At 43.6% G+C, this 20,138-nt stretch overlaps 2 protein-coding genes and 2 non-coding genes across 5 annotated transcripts in view; 3 read left to right on the top strand and 1 right to left on the bottom strand.

Annotated features, from left to right (window-relative positions):
• The window catches only part of COG4 (component of oligomeric golgi complex 4), a 38,863-nt gene extending 35,198 nt beyond the window's left edge, over positions 1–3,665 (bottom strand). For both annotated transcript variants that reach the window (XM_007993676.3, XM_007993678.3), the window contains exons 1-2: positions 3,484–3,665; positions 399–481 (exon numbers count right to left, since the gene is read on the bottom strand). In XM_007993676.3, the coding sequence (XP_007991867.1) occupies positions 399–481; positions 3,484–3,654 (254 nt within the window). In that variant the 5' untranslated portion in view covers positions 3,655–3,665. The remainder of the gene's footprint in view (positions 1–398; positions 482–3,483) is intronic.
• A 234-nt stretch (positions 3,666–3,899) lies between these two features.
• The window catches only part of SF3B3 (splicing factor 3b subunit 3), a 50,451-nt gene continuing 34,212 nt past the window's right edge, over positions 3,900–20,138 (top strand). Inside the window, exons 1-8 of the mRNA XM_007993675.3 lie at positions 3,900–4,037; positions 5,969–6,108; positions 8,175–8,501; positions 10,002–10,174; positions 11,672–11,813; positions 14,893–15,005; positions 18,488–18,625; positions 19,257–19,360. Coding sequence (XP_007991866.1) covers positions 6,039–6,108; positions 8,175–8,501; positions 10,002–10,174; positions 11,672–11,813; positions 14,893–15,005; positions 18,488–18,625; positions 19,257–19,360 — 1,067 coding nt within the window. The 5' untranslated portion in view covers positions 3,900–4,037; positions 5,969–6,038. The remainder of the gene's footprint in view (positions 4,038–5,968; positions 6,109–8,174; positions 8,502–10,001; positions 10,175–11,671; positions 11,814–14,892; positions 15,006–18,487; positions 18,626–19,256; positions 19,361–20,138) is intronic.
• LOC119627772 (small nucleolar RNA SNORD111) lies at positions 8,809–8,887 on the top strand. Its single transcript, XR_005244005.1, has one exon. It is a non-coding gene; the product is annotated as a small nucleolar RNA SNORD111 (small nucleolar RNA).
• On the top strand, positions 18,172–18,262 carry LOC119627771 (small nucleolar RNA SNORD111). Its single transcript, XR_005244004.1, has one exon. It is a non-coding gene; the product is annotated as a small nucleolar RNA SNORD111 (small nucleolar RNA).

Here is a 20,138-nt window from a genome sequence, read left to right as displayed (position 1 = left end):
CCACTGCACTCCAGCCTGGGGGACAAGAATGAAGCTCCAAGTCAAAAAAAAAAAAAAAAAAAGGTGGTTCTCACACTTGGGCTGTGCATTAGAATCACCTGGCAGGCTTGTTAAAATACATCTTACTGGACCCCAGCTCTAGAGTTTCTGATTTTGTAAGTTTGGTGTGGGGCCCTAGGATTTGCATTTCTAACAAGGTGTGATGCTGGTACTGCTGGTCCAAGGACTCTTTGAAAACCATCGAACTAACACCCTTAGTTGTTCACTTTACCTTGAGATAATACCCTTTATATTTCAAGCTCAACTGGTGTTTATAACAGAAAGCTTAAAAAATGGTCACTTGTCCAATTGACCCTGTTGGAATTTACATTAGCTCTTTCTGAGATGCACAGACTCACCCCATTCGGTGGAGAGTGACCATCTTACTTTCAATGCTGTTTTGCTGTTCCAAAAGAGCATCCAGCTCTCTCTCTACCACTTTCTGAAACACAGAGAAACATCCCGTCAGCAGAATCATCAGAAGGAACCTTAAGAGTTATCTAATCCAATTACTTAGCTGAAAGGTGAATCCCATTTCCAAATCCTTTTTTCCTTCCACTATGCTCTCCTTAGACTTTAACAATGCTTCATTTTGTACTTATGTTGCATGATTGATATCTTACATGTATCATATTCCATCTGGCAGATGAGCACCATAATGGGCAGAAATAAACTTTTAGTCAGTATTATTAGCATAGTGTCTAATACAGCAAGGCATTTAAAATACAATGCCTGGCCAGCACTGGATCCCAAAGTAATCCCAGCACTTTGGGAGGCCCAGGTGGGCGGATCACCTGAGCTCAGGAGTTCATGACCAGCCTGGCCAACATGCTGAAACCCTGCCTCTACTAAAAATACAAAATTAGCTGGGTGTGGTGGTGGGGGCCTGTAATCCTAGCTACATGGGAGGCTGAGGTAGGAAATCACTTGAATCTGGGAGGTGGAGGTTGCAGTAAGCTGAGATTGCGCCATTTCACTCCAACCTGGGCAACAAGAGTGAAATGCCGTTTCAAAAAAAAAAAAAAAAAAATGCCTAAACAAATGAAATTTCCAGTGACAGTTACCAAAAATTTTCTTCTTGGTGCATAGTCAGTAGCCAGAGGTTACAAATCTAATTCTCTCTCATTCAAGCCATTTACTGTGCAACCTCAATTAATGTAACATTTTTTGCTTCAGTTTTTTCATCTGTAAAACAGGGACAGCAAAACATATCTCATTAGGCTGTTGAATCAGTCAAACAGGAAACCACACAAAGTGCTTAACATGATATGTGGCATATAGTTCAACAATAGCCATTAAAATTAACCATACTTTTTTTTTCTTCTTTTGTGGGGGGTGCTCAAGCACTCTTCCTACCTCAGCCTCCTAAATAGCTGTGACTGTTGGCATGCACAACCCTGGTCCACTGTTTAATTTTTTGTAGCGACAAGGTCTGACTATATTACCCAGGATGGTCTCCGACTCATGGGCTCAAGCTATCTGCCCATCTCAGCCTCCCAAAGAACTGGTATTAGAGGTGTGAGCCACTTGTGCCTAGCCGGCTATACATTTTTTTTTTTTTTTTTGAGACAAGTTCTCTTTTGCCCAGGCTAGAGTGAAGTGGTGTGATCTTGGCTCACTGCCACTTCTGCCCCCCCGGGGTTCAAGCGATTCTCATGCGTCAGCCTCCCGAGTAGCTGGGATTATAGGCACCCACCACCACACCCAGCTAACTTTTGCATTTTTAGTAGAGACTAACATAGTTTCGCCATGTTGGCCAGGGTTGGTCTCGAACTCCTGACCTCAGGTGATCCACCCGCCTCAGCCTCCCAAAGTGCTGGGATTACAGGCGTGAGCCACTGCACCCAGCCAGCCATATACATTTTTATTAAAATCGTTCAGTAGGTTCCAGAGGGAGACTTCCTCTTGACAGTCATCAAATACAGATACAGAACTTATATTATTTTGTCTGTAGGATTTCCATAATTTTCCACCCAACATATTGAATGACTGAATGAATGCAAGCTTAGGAATGTTAAGATACTAAAAAACATATATATATACACATATATACAGACACTAAAAAAAATTTGTGTGTATATATATATATATATATATATATATATATTTTGAGACAGAATTTCACTCTTGTTGCCCAGGCTGGAGTGTAATGGCACTATCTTGGTTCACTGCAACCTCCACCTCCCAGGTTCAAGCGATTCTCCTGCCTCAGCCTCCCGAGTAGCTGGGATTACAGGCATGCCTCACCAAGCCCAGCTAATTTTGTATTTTCAGTAGAGACTGGTTTTCACCACGTTGGTCATGCTGGTCCTGAACTCCTGACCTCAGGTGATCCTCCCGTCCTGGCCTCCCAAAGTGCTGGGATTGCAGATGTGAGCCACCGCGCCCGGTAAGATACTAAATTTTAAAACACATCTTGCTGAGGCCAGACAAAAAAAAAAAACCCACACACTAAACTAGCCAGGCATGGTGGTGTGCGCCTATAGTTTCATCCACTCTGATTGCAGCACCACAGCACTCCAGCCCGCGCAAGAGAGTGGCCCTGTTTCTAAAAATAACAAAACAAAAAACACCACACACATCTTGCTGAAAATGTATCAGAAACTGCTAGAGTTACTGCAAGTTTACAATCAAAGATATCAACGATCCCCTCTTCCTCAGGCTAAAACCGCCTTTCGTGCTCAACTCTGCTAAAAGTTTGGTCTTAGATTAGAGCTTAGATCTCTTTTGACTGGCAAGGAACCCAACTGACATTTGAAAGTGAATTGACAGCATCGACTTGCCACTGAAAATTAAAGGAGACGGGAGATAGAACGTTATGAACTGAAAGGTACTGGAGAATCTAGTCCATACCCCTCATTTGATAAAATGTCAAGGTACAAGAGATGAAGTGACCTGTCCAAGATTAGAGAATTGTGCCTTAGTCTTAAAAGCTTAAACCTCTACAAAGATGTGCATTTGACCGAAACGCTAAAATCACACCCCAAATCACTCCCCACAAGGAGAATTCTTAAAACGGTTCAAGAAGTTTACCTGCAAAGACTTCCCTCTTAAATAACAGGATGAAACGCTTTTCATAATTTTTAAATTAAACCAACGCAAAAGGGCGCTTATTACTTTGAGAACCAAGCACTTTGGCAAATACTCTCGGACTAACTTCACTCCCGTGGAGAAACTGGTGATCATGGATCAGGAAAATCAATGGGGGTCTAGGCAGGAGAGGCTGTAGATCGCCCAGATATCAGGGAAAACAAGCTCGGCGCGTCCGACAGCGTAAAAAGAGTTGAGAGGTCTACTCATATACCCGACTACGCTTCCGCTTCTTTGTTTTCCCGCTTTTTTGTATCCCCCAGCAAAGAGAGCTTCCCACAGCCCGGATTCCCCGACTGAAGGCTCCCACTCTCCCTAGATCCTCCATGAAAAACAAGAGGCTTGGCCCCGCACCTCCTCGCCGCAGAGCCGTTCGTATACAGCCTCCAGCTCCTGCAGCTCTGTCAAGGAGCGAATGAGCTCAGCGGAGATTTCGGAGCAGCGGCCACCTCCCACCCCCTCAGACGGCGGCTGCACCCCGGATAACTTCGGAGGCGAATCAAGGTCCGCCATCTTGGTCCGCATTAGGCACTTCCGGTCCCTCGAGGCCCCCTCTTCGTTGGCGCCTCTTTGGGGCAGCCCACAGAAGTGCCCAATGAACGCCTGTGTTTTTTTTTTTAAAGTCTACTTCTAAAAACCTATTAATTTTCTGTTCTCCTGGAAAAAGCAAAGCAATAAAGCATGTTTAAATAATTTTTAATGCGGTGTGGAAGCAAGACAGAAGCATTCTTTAAAAATTATATATATTCTTCAGGCGCGGGTTGGGTGCCTTTTTCTGCCGCGCGCCACCGGAATGCCCCTGTCTTGCGGTCTAATGGCGGACACCAGTATGTTGGAGTTAGTGGTGGCTTAAGTTTTGAAGGGAGGTAGCATCCGTCGGATATCCACACCATCCTTCTCGCTGCAGGGTAAAAAAACAGCCTGGAGACTTCCCCGGGCTCGGGGAGGCGGAGAGCGGCGATATGGAAGGGGGGCCCGAGACTTTGGCGGGGGTCACGGGCAGTCTAGGCCCGAGAGGTCCGAGGTTGGGGACCAGGAGGAGGTGCAGAGGGATGGTTGGGGCGCGAAAACGGCTTCCTGCAATCATCTGTCGCTTCCATCCACAGGGTGGGAACATGTCCTAGCTCAAAATAGGGCTCGTGGAGATTGCTTTTAACGTCTGGGGTCTCTGATACGGGGGAGATGTTACAAGCAGCGGGAGGCATGGATGTCTCCCTCTGGGTAAATGGTACACCGATGGGAAGATGGAATGATGGAGCGTGTTAAAAGCGTAAATAACGGAAACAGTCTTCAGAGCCAAGACTCCAGTTTGAATTTGTATTTTGGTAGTTGGGCAACTTGTCTCCTCCCCTGAGCCCCTATTTTCTCATTTGCAAAATGGAGGATAGAGTTTAAATGCGATGATGTTTCCTTAGAGGACAGAGAAGATGCAGTGAGCAGTCATACAAGCTTTTTGTAATAATGGTAAACAGACGTGGGGGAAGTTTTTTGTTTTGTTTTTGAGACGGAGTCTTGCTCTGTCCCCCGGACTGGAGTGCAGTGGCGCGATCTCGGCTTACTGCATCTCTGCCTCCCGGGTTCCAGCGATTCTCCTGCCTCAGCCTCCCGAGTAGACTACCTGGGATTACAGGCGCGTGCCACCACGCCTGGCTGATTTTTGTATTTTTAATAGAGACGGGGTTTCACCATGGTGGCCAGGCTGGTCTCGAACTCCTGACCTCAGGCGATCCAGCCACCTCGGCCTCCCAAAGTGCTGGGATTACAGGCGTGAGCCACCGCCCCCAGCCCAGACGTGGGGGAGTTTTAAAGCTTACCAAATTTATCTGGTGTATGTTTTTTGTTTGTTTGCTTTGTTTTTGAGACGAAGTTTCGCTGTCGCCCAGGCTGGAGTGCAGTGGGGTGATCTCGGCTTATTGCAGCCTCCGCCTCCCGGGTTCTAGCTGTTCTCGCGCCTCTCAGCCTCCCCAGTAGCTGGGATTAAAGTCGTGTGTCACCACGCCCGGCTAGTTTTTGCATTTTTAGTAGAGGGGTTTTCACCGTGTTGGCCAGGTTGGTCTTGAACTCCTGACCTCATGACCCACCTGCCTCGGCCTCCCAAAGTGCTGGGATTACAGGTGTGAACCACTGCGCCTGACTGTACGTTGTTTCATGTTTTGAAATGGACTCTTACTCTATTGCCCAGGCTGGAGTGCAGTGGCATGATCTCGGCTCACCACAACCTCCGCCTGCTGGGTTCAAGTGATTCTCCTGCTGCAGCCTCCTGAGTAGCTGGGGCTACAGGCACACAGCGTCATGCCCAGCTAATTTTTGTATTTTTAGTAGAGACGGGGGTTTCACTATGTTGGCTAGTCTGGTCTCGAACTCCTGACCTCGTGAGCCACCGTGCCCGGCCACATATGTTGTTTCTTTTTTTTTTTTTTTTTTTTTTTTTTGAGACGGAGTCTCGCGCTGTCGCCGGGGCTGGAGTGCAGTGGCCAGATCTCAGCTCACTGCAAGCTCCGCCTCCCGGGTTTGCGCCATTCTCCTGCCTCAGCCTCCGGAGTAGCTGGGACTACAGGCGCCCGCCACCTCGCCCGGCTAGTTTTTTGTATTTTTTTTTAGTAGAGACGGGATTTCACCGTGTTAGCCAGGATGGTCTCGATCTCCTGACCTCATGATCCGCCCGTCTCGGCCTCCCAAAGTGCTGGGATTACAGGCTTGAGCCACCGCGCCCGGCCCATGTTGTTTCTTAATAGGGCTTGCTCTACTGGTTCTGCTGTCTTCATCCAGAATTTCCCATACAGAAATGTCTGTTGAAGTAATAGTCTCCCAGCTATTTTTCTGTTTTCTATTTCCTTAGCTTTCTTGGACTCGGTACTGTTGGTGTAACCAAGGCCTGGAGGTCTGGGTGACTCAGATTTCCTGCAACCATGTTTCTGTACAACTTAACCTTGCAGAGAGCCACTGGCATCAGCTTTGCCATTCATGGCAACTTTTCTGGTAAGTTCTCTCGTTACCATCTTTTGAAATTTTAAGTGAATTAATACATACCTTGTTTAGTCTCTTGGGCAGGAAATGTTTTCCATTTATGACAAAGCAGTTGGTAAATGTAAACAATTCAGATTATGAGATGAGGTGTTAAGTTCTGGTGCATTATTTGTTACCTATTTCAGATGCATTTCCTAGCTCACGTTGTGCAATGATTCTTGTCAGGGCACACAATTCTTGCCTGCTTATTGCAGTGAGACATACTGAGATGTGTAAGACCTGGTCCTTGATTTTGAATTTGACATCAGGTTGGGTAGAAAGAATGTCTGAAGGTGTTTGTCAGGTTATCAGAGAGTAATTTAAATAAAGGGAAGGTTGGACCTTGGTTTGGTGTTTGAAGAGATAGAACTTTTGTATGAGAGAAAAGGGAAAGTGCAATTTAGGTAGGGAGTGCTGTTTGCATGGAAACAGATCATTTGCTTATGTTCACCATGTGGGGGATATTTTTGTAAAGATGGATTAAGGCCAGGTTTGAATTGTGTGAAATTTCAAATATTGGATTAGGAAATATAAATACGAAGTTACTGAAAGCGAGATACTAATCTTTATATAAAAACTTTTTCTTGCCATTTGCAGATTTAACATTTGTAAGTCAATCCAAGTAATGCAGGAGGTTCATGATTGTGTAGAGTATGACACAATTTTGTTTGAGGTTTAAATCTGAATACTTAATGTGTGATAGTGAGCAGCAGCCTAACTGACCACACAGCGTTCATATTTCATGTTATTTTCTCTGATCCTCATGGCTCTTTCTGTGGGTTTGAGGCTTCATTTGGGTAATTTAGTTATTCTTTGCTGCATTTGATTAAGGAAATACGTATATGGGAATTTGGAGATTTGTGACTGACTTCACTATGTGATGCAATGAATCTCAGCTGGAGTTTGGATAGAAATTTTGAAAGCTTTTTTTTTTTTTTCTTGAAACAGAGTCTTGCTCTGTCACCTAGGCTGGAGTGCAGTGGCGTGATCTTGGTTCACTGCAACCTCCGCCTCCTGGGTTCAAGCGATTCTTCTGCCTTAGCCTCCCGAGTAGCTGGGATTGCACACGTGCGCTGCTACGCCTGGCTAATTTTTCGTATTTTTAGTAGAGACGAGATTTCACCATGTTGGCCAGGCTGATCTCGAATTCCTGACCTCATGATCCACCCACCTTGGCCTCCCAAAGTGCTGGGATTACAGGCATGAGCTACTGTGCCTGGATGAAAGCACATTTTTAATACTAATTTTATCTTTCATATTCCTTTTCCAATTCAGTCTTCCTTTTTATCTAAAATGATAAAGAAGTTTACTTTTCTTTTTTTCTTTTTTTTTGAGACATAGTCTTGCTCTGTCGCCTAGGCTGGAGTACAGTAGTGTGACCTCAGCTCACTGCAACCTCTGTCTCCCAGGTTCAAGCGATTCTCCTGAGTCAGCTTCTCAAGTAGCTGGGATTATAGGCATGTACCACCACACCTGGCTCATTTTTGTATTTTTAGTAGAGATGGGGTCCCACCATGTTGGCCGGGCTGGTTTCAAACTCCTGACCTCAAGTGATCTGCCTGCCTCAGCCTTTCAAAGTGCTGGGGCTGGGATTACAGGTGTGAGCCACTGTGCCTGGCCTTTTTTTTTTTTTTTTTTTTTTAATGGAAGAGGTCTTGCTGTGTTTCCCAGGATGGAGTATAATGGCAGGATTATAGCCCACTACATTCTCTGAGCTCCTGGGTTCAAACTATCCACCCACTGAAGCTTCCCAAGTAGCTGGAACTAGAGGCACATGCCACCACACCTGACTAATTTTTTTTGAGACGGAGTTTTGCTCTGTTGCTCAGGCCGGAGTGCAGCGCCGCAGTCTTGGCTCACTGCAACCTCCACCGCCTGGGTTCAAGCACTTCTCCTGCCTTAGCCTCCTGAGTAGCTGGGATTACAGACATGCACCACCACACCTGGCTAATTTTTGTATTTTTAGTAGAGACAGGATTTCACCATGGTGGGCAGGCTGGGTTCTGGTTGTTTGTGATCTCTATTTTTTGGTGATCTAGGAACCAAACAACAAGAAATTGTTGTTTCCCGTGGGAAGATCTTGGAGCTGCTTCGCCCAGACCCCAACACTGGCAAAGTACATACCCTACTCACTGTGGAAGTATTCGGTGTTATCCGGTCACTCATGGCCTTTAGGCTGACAGGTGGCACCAAAGACTACATTGTAGTTGGCAGTGACTCCGGTCGAATTGTTATCTTGGAATACCAGCCATCTAAGAATATGTTTGAGAAGATTCACCAAGAAACCTTTGGCAAGAGTGGATGCCGTCGCATCGTTCCTGGCCAGTTCTTAGCTGTGGATCCCAAAGGGCGAGCCGTTATGATTAGTAAGTGATTTACTCTACTTGCTGTGTGTGCTTAATTTAGGATAACAATGCTGTGATCTTGGTGGTGTGCCAGTTCCAGTTAATCACTTACATGGGTTTGGCATCATGTTTGGATTTACTCTAAGTTTAAAGTTGCATTTCCTTTTTAAAAGAGTTGTTTTCTTTTAAAACAATGGGAAAAATCTTAACATACTTTTCTACTTCCCATCTAGTTGGAAATGAGTGTTTTTCAGTTTCTTTGTCTTTGGCAAAAAGACTAAAATGAAATGATCTTATGTTATTAGACAATGAATTTAGTTGCCTTCCTCAGCCTGAAGTGATGATTCACATTCATGTCTCTTCTCTGATAAATTTTTGAAGACAATTTTGTATATCTGATCAGGCCTCTAGAGGGCAGTCGTCTCTGAGTAGTCATAAAATTGTTAGATTTAGTTCAGAGAATAAAACTAATGATAATTTTTATGAATTACTGTTTTTCAGTATCCTTAAATCTAGGACTCATTAAAAAATTTTGACGAGTTAGTGGGATATTTAAGATCCATATTAGGAAGGAGGGGGCCACCACGATGCCATTGTCTTTAAAAAAAAATTATTTATTTTTAGGAGATGGATGTCTCAGCTGGACACAGTGGCCATTTATTTTTAAAAGAGATGGGGGTCTCACCCTGGTGCGGTGACTCATGTCTGTAATTTCAGCACTTTGGGAAGCCAGGGCGGGAGAATCACCTGAGGTCAGGAGTTGGAGACCAGCCTGGCCAACATGGTGAAACCCTGCCTCTACTAAAAATACGAAATTAGCTGGGTGTGGTGGCGCGTGCCTGTAATCCCAGCTACTTGGGAAGCTAAGGCAGGAGAATCGGTTGAACCTGGGAGGCAAAGGTTGCAATGAGCCGAGATAGCGGTACTGCACTCCAGCCTGGACAACAGAGTGAGACTGCATCTAAAAAACAAAAAGAGATGGGGAATTCACTATGCTGCCCAGGCTGGTCTTGAATTCCTGCGCTCAAGCAATCCTTCTGCCTTGGCCTCCCAAAGTGCTAGAATTACAGGCCTGAGCCACTGTGCCCAGCTCCATTATTGCTATTCTTTTTTTTTTTTTAATGAGACAGAGTTTCGCTCTTGTTGCCCAGGCTGGAGTGCAGTGGTGCGATCTCAGCTCGCTGCAACCTCTACCTCTCGGATTCAAGCGATTCTCCTGCCCCAGTCTCCCAGGTAGTTAGGATTAGAGGCATGTGCCACCACACCTGGCTAATTTTTTGTATTTAGTAGAGATGAGGTTTTACTATGTTAGGCTGGTCTTGAACTTGTGACCTCAGGTGATCCACCCGCCTCAGTCTCCCAAAGTGCTATTCTGATGATAGAAAACAGAATGCTGAGTTGTTATAGTTGTAGAGTTACTGCTGTTAATAATGATTAAAAGAAAAGCATGATGTGACTCTGGTTTTGTAAGTGTCTCTTCTCATCTGGGAATCTTGTATGTTTTATCTCCTTCAACTACAGGTGCCATTGAGAAACAGAAATTGGTGTATATTTTGAACAGAGATGCTGCAGCCCGACTTACCATTTCATCTCCCCTGGAAGCCCACAAAGCAAATACTTTAGTGTATCATGTAGTTGGAGTAGATGTTGGATTTGAAAATCCAATGTTTGCTTGTCTGGAAATGGATTATGAGGTAATGGGGACCCCGTCTCTTTGCATTTCTTTCAGTCACTTCGTTATTTTTTTAAAGATTGTTTTCTTCCTTGTGCATATGTGTGTGTTTTTTTTTTTTTTTTTTTTTTTTTTTTTTTTTTTTGGGGACAGAGTCTTGCTCTGTTGCCCAGGCTGGAGTGCAGTGGCACAGTCTCAGCTCACTGCAACTTCTGCCTCCCGGGTTCAAGTAATTCTCCTGCCTCAGCCTCCTGAGTAGCTGGGACTACAGGCACTGCCACCATGCCCAGCTAATTTTTGTGTTTTTAGTAGAGATGGGGTTTCGCCATGTTGGCCAGGCTGGTCTCCTGACCCCAGGTGATTGGCCCACCTCACCCTCCCAGACTGCTGGGATTATAGGCCTGAGCCACCTCGCCCAGCCCCTTGTTCATGTCTTAATTCTGTCCTGCTAGCACATCTTCTCCATATTCCAAATGCCTTACTGAAATTCTTTGGGATGCTTCAGAGGTTAACCAAGTATTTAATAGTCTTTCTCTGATTTAAGTAATCTCTATGGAAACGAGATGTTTATTGGGAAAAGCTTCATGAAAAATGTGAAGCTGTGTTTAAGGTATTTTTTCACAGAGCATACTATTCTTTGCCTTGAATGGAAGGCAGTGTTCTCTAGTAGAGAGATCCCTGGATCCAGAATTTGGAGATTGCAGTTCTCATTCTAGGTCTGCCATTATCTTGTAGCATAAACTTTGTCAAACTATTTGGCATCAGCCAGGTATGGTAGCATGTGCCTGTAGTCCTAGCCGCTTGGGAGCCTGAGGCCCAGGAATTCTAGGCTGCAGCGAGATAAGATTTTACCACTGTGGTCAGGTGCAATGGCTCATGCCTGTAATCCAGGCACTTTGGGAGGCCGAAGCGGGCGGATCACCTGAGGTCAGGAGTTTGAGACTAGCCTGGCCAACATGGAGAAACCCCGTCTCTACTAAAAATACAAAATTAGCCAGGTGTGGTGGCTCATGTTTGTAATCCCAGCAACTCAGGCGGCTGAGGCAGGAGAATCGCTTGAACCCGGGAGGCAGAGGTTGCGGTGAGCTGAGATCGTGCCATTGCACTCCAGCCTGGGCAACAAGAGCGAAACTCCATCTCAAAAAAAAAGAAAAGATTATACCACAGGGGGAGGGGGGAGGGATTGCATTGGGAGTTATACCTGATGTAAATGACGAGTTGATGGGTGCTGACGAGTTGATGGGTACAGCATATCAACATGGCACAAGTATACATATGTAACAAACCTGCACGTTATGCACACGTACCCTAGAACTTAAAGTATAATTAAAAAGAAAAAAGATTATACCACTGCGCACTGCAGGCTGGGTGACAGAGTGAGAACCTGTCTCTCAAAACAAAAAATAAAATTGACGTTTGTGGACTTCTGTTTTCTCATTTGTAAATTGGAGTCCTGATGTACTTTCCAGATCTTCGATTTTATGCTGCTGATTAGTTTTTATGCCACTGTTCTCTGTAGGAAGCAGACAATGATCCGACAGGGGAAGCAGCAGCTAATACCCAGCAGACACTTACTTTCTATGAGCTAGACCTTGGTTTAAATCATGTGGTCCGAAAATACAGTGAACCTTTGGAGGAACACGGCAACTTCCTTATTACAGGTACTTTTCTTTCAGAGCTGCTTTGTATACCCTTTTACTTGGTTCATTTTATGCCCAAACCTAATAGGTTTTACTTAAAGGGTTTGGGAATTAATCCATTTGTCGTGAACCTGAATACCTTGTCTATCTTTTGGACAGGTTAGAAGTTCATGTGGTGGAGTGATTTTAAAAAGTGTTGGGGATAAAGAGTGTTTAGCTCCTTAATAACTCATTTCCTACTGAGGGCAGGGAAGAGAAGTTGAAGGGAGCAGTCAGCTTGGAATATTCATTACTGTTAGTAGTTGTGACAGTTTGACTGTAGTCAGTTTTTCCCCCTCTTTCAAACCTAGCTCTTTGAAAAGCCAAATGAAATGGACAAACCCAACAAGATAAAACTTGTGAATATGAAAACTTAAACAAAATGGAAATATTTTTGAAGATGATTACCAGATTGATCCAAAAATAAATTAAGAACCTCAATAGACCAGCATTAGAGAAATTGAAGCAGTAGTCCAAAGTCACTCCCAGAAGACTGAGGTCCAGGATTTTCAGGAAAGCTTTTATTTTCTTGTTGAGGGATATATATGTATTCTGTTTTAAAATAAGTTTCTTGGCTGGGCGCAGTGGCTTATCACCTGTAACCCTAGCACTTTAGGAGGCTGAGGCAGGAGGATCACTTGGTCTCAGGAGTTTGAGACCATCCTGGGAAACAAGGTGAGACCTTGTCTCAATGAAAAAATAAATATTTAAAAAAAAAAAAAAAGTAAAACAGATTTCTCCAGAGTAGAAAAAGAGTAAATGCTACTGTACCACTCTGTGAGTCTAGTATGACTACAATATCAAAACTGGATGGACAGTAACAAAAAAAATTTGCAGGCTGGTTCATATGGTTGTAGATAGGAAAAGCTAACATTCCAGCAAATCAGATTCAGTGTTTTAAATGCACATAGCTAAGTAACGTTTTGGAGGAGCTAAAAGATGGAAAACACTTTCACAGTTGGAAATCAGTTCATAGTTGGAAATCAGTTCACCATTGGGAAATCCACATTACTAATTCATTATATTAAAAGACTAAAGGAGTGAAGCTATATTTGTGGTCGTCTGCATTTCAGCAGGCTTGGGGAAAACTGATCTGTTCTATTTTGAATCATTTGCACTTGAATTGATGTCTAAAATAAGATGTGTGGGGAAGATATTGGAGAATAAAAATAAAGGACAGCACTTTGAGTATTAATCTTAGAGATTGTTAATACATTAAGCAGATGACTTACGGAAAGTGGATTACACATCTCATTACTTGTAACATATTACCATACCTTTCGTTCACAAGGGCTTTTTCATTCTTTCAACACATTTTTATTGAGCCTGTGCAATCAGTATGTGCTAAGTCCATCTGCTGGATCTTGGGACTTCAGTGGTGAAAAATTAGATGTGGTGCCGCCTTTATGCAAGATTGAGTCTAGTGGTGAATAGAGATAAATAACCAATTACCAGAGACTGTGCCAAATGCCATGATAGCACAGAGAAGTTCCCTAAACAGGGAAAGGAAAGGAATGTGTTACAGAAAGCTTGCTGGAGTCTCTAAGCTGAAACCTGAGGGCTAGTTAGGAGTTAGCTAGGTGCAGTTGGAGTGGGAGAGGAAGTTTCAGTTGTAAGCAAAGGAAACAGCATTTACAAAAGCCTAAATACAAGAAATAACGTGGTTCATTCATAATTAAATAATTAAAATAATTAAAAGCTTATGATTTAATTAAGGGACTGGGATAGGAGTAGGGGTGGGGTGAAAGCTACTGAAGGATTCTAAGTAGGGAAATAATCTGATAGATTGACAGCCTTAGATTAATTGCTTATACTTTGGCTATGACAACCTTAGATTAATTGCTTATACTTTGGCTAATGAAATGGATAATATTAAGACTGAAGGCAGGAGACTGATCAGGACATTAAACTAAGAGATACTGGTAGCTGCCAAGGAGGTAGAATCAATAGGGCTGTGGGAGGAGAGAGAATTGAAGGATTATATTCAGGTGTCTGGTTTGGTCTGTTAGTTGATGGTAGTATTCTCTAAGGTGGAGAATCTAGGAGGTGCAGCAGGGTTGGGAAGGAACCTGAGTTTGTTTATGAACACACGGTTGTTTTATTTTTATTTTTTTGAGACGAAATCTCTCACTGTCACCCAGGCTAGAGCGCAGTGGCATGATCTCGGCTCACTGCAACCTCAGCCTCCTGGGTTTAAGCAATTCTCCTGCCTCAGCCTCCCGAGTAGCTGGGATTACAGGTGCCCACCACGATGCCTGGCTAATTTTTGTATTTTTAGTGGAGATGGGATTTCACCATGTTGGCCAGGCTGGTCTCGAACTCCTGACCTCAGGTGATCTTCCTGCCTCGGCCTCCGAGAGTGCTGGGATTACAAGTGTGAGCCACCGCGACTGGCCTATTATTTTATTTTGCTTATTTTAATTTAATTTAATTTTATTTTATTTATTTATTTTTTTGAGATGAAGTCGTACTCTGTCGTCCAGGCTGGAATGCAGTGGTGCCATCTCAGCTCGCTACAATCTCCACCTCCTGGGTTCAAGTGATTCTCCTGCCTCAGCTTCCTGAATAGCTGGGATTGCAGGCATGCGCTCCCACGCCTGGCTAATTTTTGTATTTTTAGTAGAGATGGGGTTTCACCATGTTGGCCAGGCTGGTCTCGAACTCCTGACCTCAATTGATCCTCCTTGGTCTCCCAAAGTGCTGGGATTACAGGCATGAGCCACCATGCCTGGCTTGAACACACTGTATTTTAAAAATACCGGTGGAAGGTCCATGTCCAGTAAGTGATTTGATGTATTATACATCTGAAGATGAGAACTGCATTTGGGTTTGGAGGTAAACATTTGGATACGTTATCCAGGCTGATCAAACCTTCTATGTAAACACAAACTATGCTTCATCCTTATCTACCATGAGCATAAGGGAGGAGAAACACTTGAAATGTTTCTTAGCATTAGGCACATTACCATCATGAAGTTGTGCTGAAAGAGAGGAGGAATTGAAAGCTGAAGAAATTCATGTCTGTGTCAAAGTCCCTGCTAAGTTTTATTTTCTCTCACAGTTCCAGGAGGGTCAGATGGCCCAAGTGGAGTACTGATCTGCTCTGAAAACTATATTACTTACAAGAACTTTGGTGACCAGCCAGATATCCGCTGTCCAATTCCCAGGAGGCGGGTAAGATATTTGATATAAGAAGAGAGATATTTGTGTTTTAATTTTTGTGATTGCAGTGTAGTCTCTTAGTTTGTTACCAAGTTAGTTTTTTTGTAAAGTAAAAAAAAAATTCAGTGACCCCGGGACAGGGACATAAATGTTGTTTTTAATAAAGCTGCTAAAATATTTTAGTAAAAGCCAAACAGATTCGTTTAGAAAGGGGATTAAAACTAATCTAATATCTATTTCAGAGGAACCTATGGACAGTTATTAATTTGAAATTCCTGAACGTTTCTAGTTTGGAGAAACCAGACATATTTGTTAGAGATAGGTTGCCTTTTATTCTGTTTTGCTTGTTTTTTTCCCAACATTTTTATTTTGAAAATTCCAACATACAGAAAGTTTAAAAACGATGAAAACAATGAATTCCCACATGCCTATCATTTAGATTAATCAGTTATTAATATTTTGCTACATTTGTTTTTTCTTTTTCATGTTATGTCCATATACTTTTCTAGGCTAAGCAATTTGAAAAGAAGTTACAGGCATTATGATGCCTCACTCCAGTAATCTTCTGAGATGACTCCCGAGAACAAGGACATTTTCCTATATAACCAGATTGCCAATATCATACCCTAGAAATTGTAACATTTTGTGTAGTACAGTTACCTTATGTTTAGTTCATATTCATATTTCTGTCATCCCAAAAAGTTCCTTTGTAATTGGCCTTTAGTCTCCCTTAGTTTGGGATATTTCCCTCTCACCTTTTTTTTTTTTTTTTTTTTTTTTGAGATGGAGTCTTGCTCTGTTTCCCTGTTTCCCATACTGGAGTGCAGTGTTGTGATTTTGGCTCCCTGCAACCTCAAGTGGTTTTCCCACCTCAGCCTCCCAAGTAGCCAGGATTACAGGCGTTCACTGCCACACCCGGCTAATCTTTTTTGTATTTTTATTTTTTGTATTTGTATTTTTAAATTTTTATTTCGGCCGGGCGCGGTGGCTCAAGCCTGTAATCCCAGCACTTTGGGAGGCCGAGACGGTTGGATCACAAGGTCAGGAGATCGAGACCATCCTGGCTAACACGGTGAAACCCCGTCTTTACTAAAAACAAAAAACTAGCCGGGCGTGGTGGCGGGCACCTGTAATCCCAGCTACTCGGAGGCTGAGGCAGGAGAATGGCGTGAACCCAGGAGGCGGAGCTTGCAGTGAGCTGAGATCCGGCCACTGCACTCCAGCCTGGATGACAGAGCGAGACTCTGTCTCCAAAAAAAAAAAAAAAAAAAAATTTATTTATTTCTTTATTTTATTATTTTTTATCTGTGCTTATTGCAGGCTCCACCTCCTGGGTTCACGCCATTCTCCTGCCTCAGCCTCCCGAGTAGCTGGGACTACAGGTGCCCGCCACCACGCTTGGCTAATTTTTGTTTGGTATTTTTAGTAGAGATGGCGTTTCACTGTGTTAGCCAGGATGGTCTCGATCTTCTGACCTCGTGATCCGCCCACCTCGGCCTCCCAAAGTGCTGGGATTACAGGCGTGAGCCACCACGCCCCGCCTTATTTATTTTTGAGACTGAGTCTCGCTCTGTCACCTAGGCTGGAGAATAGTGGTTCAGGCTCACTGCAAGCTCTGCCTCCTGGATTCACCCCATTCTCCTGCCTCAGCCTCCCAAGTAGTTGGGACTACAGACATCTGCCACGCGCCCGGCTACTTTTTGTATTTTTAGTAAAGACGGGGTTTCACCATGGTCTCGATCTCCTGACCTCATGATCCGCCCGCCTTGGCCTCCCACAATGTTGGGATTACAGGTGTGAGCCACCGCACCTGGTCCCCTTTTTGTATTTTTAATAGAGATGGAGTTTGCAATGTTGGCCAGTCTGGTCCCAGACTCCTGACCTCAAGTCGTCTGCCTGCCTTGGCCTCCCAAAATGCTGGGATTACAGGTATGAGGCGCCCTGCCTGTCTGGGCTAATTTTCTTTTTTTTTTTTTTTTTTTTTTTTGAGGTGGAGTTTTGCTCTGTTGCCCAGGGTCGAGTTCAGTGGCGCAATCTTGGCTCACTACATCCTCGACCTCCCAGGCTCAAGTGATCCATCTCAGCCTCCCAAGTAGCTGGGACTACAGGCACCTGCTACCATGCCCAGCTAATTTTTGTATTTTTAGTAGAGGTGGGGTTTCACCATATTGGCCAGGTTGGTCTCGAACTCGTGACCTTTTGATCTGCCTGTCTTGGCCTCCCAAGTGTTGGTATTACAGGCCCGAGCCACCGTGCCTGGCCAGCTAATTCTCTTATAGTCTGTCCCATAGTCTGTTTCCTCATGATTATATTGAGTTTAATATTTTTGATATAATAAGTGCAGAGGGGGTGATGTATAGGTGATATATATTCTCCACTATGTCACACATTGTGTATCCATAATGTTGGTTTATCTGATTGAGACATTAAATTGGTCACTTTGTTAAGGTGGTGCCTGCCCATTGTCTTCATTGTAATGGTGTCTTTTCTTTTTTGGTAACTGACAATGGAATTTGATGGTGATCTTTGAGACTAGTGAATGTCCCTCATCCTGAGACTAGTAAATATCCTTCTTCCTGAGATTAGTGAATATCCGTCTTCCCCAGCGTCTTTTCACCCAGTGGTTTTGGTGTGGATCCTTTGAATCAGTTATTGCCATCTCTCCCCTCACCCCTGGATTATTTATTTGCTGTTAAATATTTATCTGTCCTGGGGTTGAACTTCAGGATTTAATTTAATCTAGTACGTAGTATGTAAGATTCCATCAATATTAGAAAACCTTAGAAGAAATTTGGCAAGTTAAATTCTTCTTGTTAAGGGACAGGAAGTCACTAAGTTGATTAGACGTTGAGACCTAACTGTGCCAGGCACCGTACTTGGCTTTGCAATAACAAAGTCTAAAACTCTTGCCGAACTTACTCGGTGAGAGAAATAGAAACTGTTGGAAACGTTAAAAAACGCAAGCCAGGCGCAGTGGTGTTCGTCTGATCCCCAGCTACTTGAGAGGTTGAGGCGGGAGGATCCCTTGAGCCCAGGAGTTAGAGACCAGTCTGGGCAACATAGTGAGACCTTGTCTTGAAAATAAAAAAAATTCAAAATCATATGTAAGAAGGTGCCTTTTAGGAATCAGGCATTTGATGTAGAACACAGTAGTTTGGATGGAGCAGTGCTTCATTCACAGCCTGAAATGATGACTCTTTAAATTTCATGTCTCTTCTCTGACATTTTTCTCTGGAGATAGTTTTTGCCTTATGGATCTGATCAGGCTGTAGTGAAATTGGGACTCTTTTGGTTACCCAGAGTTTATTAGATATTTGTAGCAGGAGAATTTTGAGCTGTGGAGTTCCAGTGCTCTGGCTGGCAGGACACTCTGGATCAAAGCTTGTGCCTTTAGGCCTTTAATGTCATGTGTAATCCCTATTAGTAAAGTGTTGAATTCCAGAACTAAGAAGTACTCATTTCTAAGACGTCGATTGTGTTTTTGACTTTGCTAGAATGACCTGGATGACCCTGAAAGAGGAATGATTTTTGTTTGCTCTGCAACCCATAAGACCAAATCGATGTTCTTCTTTTTGGCTCAAACTGAGCAGGGAGATATCTTTAAGATCACTTTGGAGACAGATGAAGATATGGTAAGTAGATCATGGAAGGACCAGTACAGCTACTCTATGAGATGAGATAGGCAAGACAGGTAATAGTTTACAAGTTAAAATAATGGGAATTAGAAAGTAGTTGCCTTTGGAACCGGTATATCAGTATAGATTTTCTCTCTGGTTATTAGATTTTTTTGTCTGGTAATCTTACATACAATGTAAGAGTGGTAATGCCACTTGTAGTGATTATTTTTAGGTGATAATAATTGGTGTGAAGAAGATAAAGGTCTCTGTTTCTACTGAAAACTGGTAATAAACGTGATCTGTTACTAGTTTTATCCTATGGACGAGCTCTGTGAATAGTTGGGCAATTTCTTGGATAGCTGTTTGGATCAGGAATTGGCAAACATTTTTTTGTAAAGGCCACATAGTAAATATTTGCAGCTTTTGTGAGCTACGTAGTCTCCGTCTCAACTACTCAACTCTGCCGTTACGGCACGAAGATAGCCACAGCCGGTAATAATTGACATGACTGGCCCGTGAGCTGGAGTTTACTGTCCCCTGGTCAGATATGAAATACAGTATTTTATTTGCTACTCAGCCTGTGCTGTCTTATAATATGGGGCTCACTTCACTTGTTTGTACAACAGAATGTTTCTTTTCTCGCCAGGTTACTGAGATTCGGCTCAAGTATTTTGATACTGTACCAGTTGCTGCTGCCATGTGTGTGCTTAAAACAGGATTCCTTTTTGTAGCATCAGAATTTGGAAACCAGTGAGTAATCCTTCTGTTACCCTAGTTCACCCTGGTTGCGATAAAAGTTGGCAGCAGAGGCTGGGTGCAGTGACTCATGCCCGTAATCCTAGCTCTTTGGGAGGCCGAGGTGGGTGAATCACCTGAGGTAAGGAGTTCGAGACCAGCCTGGTCAACATGGTGAAACCCCGTTTCCACCTAAAATACAAAAATTAGCTGGGCGTGGTGGCTGGCACCTGTAATCCCAGCTACTCGGGAGGCTGAGGCAGTAGAATCACTTGAATCCGGGAGGTGGAGGTTTCAGTGAGCTGAGATCACGCCACTGTACTCCAGCCTGGGTAACAAGAATGAAACTGGATCTCAAAAAAAAAAAAAAAAAAGGTTGACAGTAGGAAGGTCTGACTTTGAGGCTTAGGGAGCTTTTCACAAGAATGTGTTCTTTCAAAAGAAAAGTTTGTTCTCTCCCTTTAGAGTCTTTCTTTGTCTTACCTTCCTTTATTTTAGTGGCTTCAGTCAGTACCTCTGTGGGTATCTCCAGAACTATCTTTTGATGTCTCTTCTGAGTTTTTGGCTGAACATTTCATCAAATAAATTTTTTTTTTGAAATGGAGTTTCGCCCTTGTTGTCGTGGCTGGAGTGCACCGGCATGATCTTGGCTCACTGCAACCTCCGCCTCCCAGGTTCAAGCGCTTCTCCTGCCTCAGCCTCCTGAGTTGCTGGGATTACAGGCATGCACCACCACACCCAGGTCATTTTATATTTTTAGTAGAGACAGGGTTTCTCCATGTTGGTCAGGCTG

The sequence above is a fragment of the Chlorocebus sabaeus genome, chromosome 5 (genome assembly GCF_047675955.1).
Source record: "Chlorocebus sabaeus isolate Y175 chromosome 5, mChlSab1.0.hap1, whole genome shotgun sequence".
NCBI lineage: Eukaryota > Metazoa > Chordata > Mammalia > Primates > Cercopithecidae > Chlorocebus > Chlorocebus sabaeus.
This window is presented reverse-complemented; position numbering and strand designations above follow the sequence as displayed.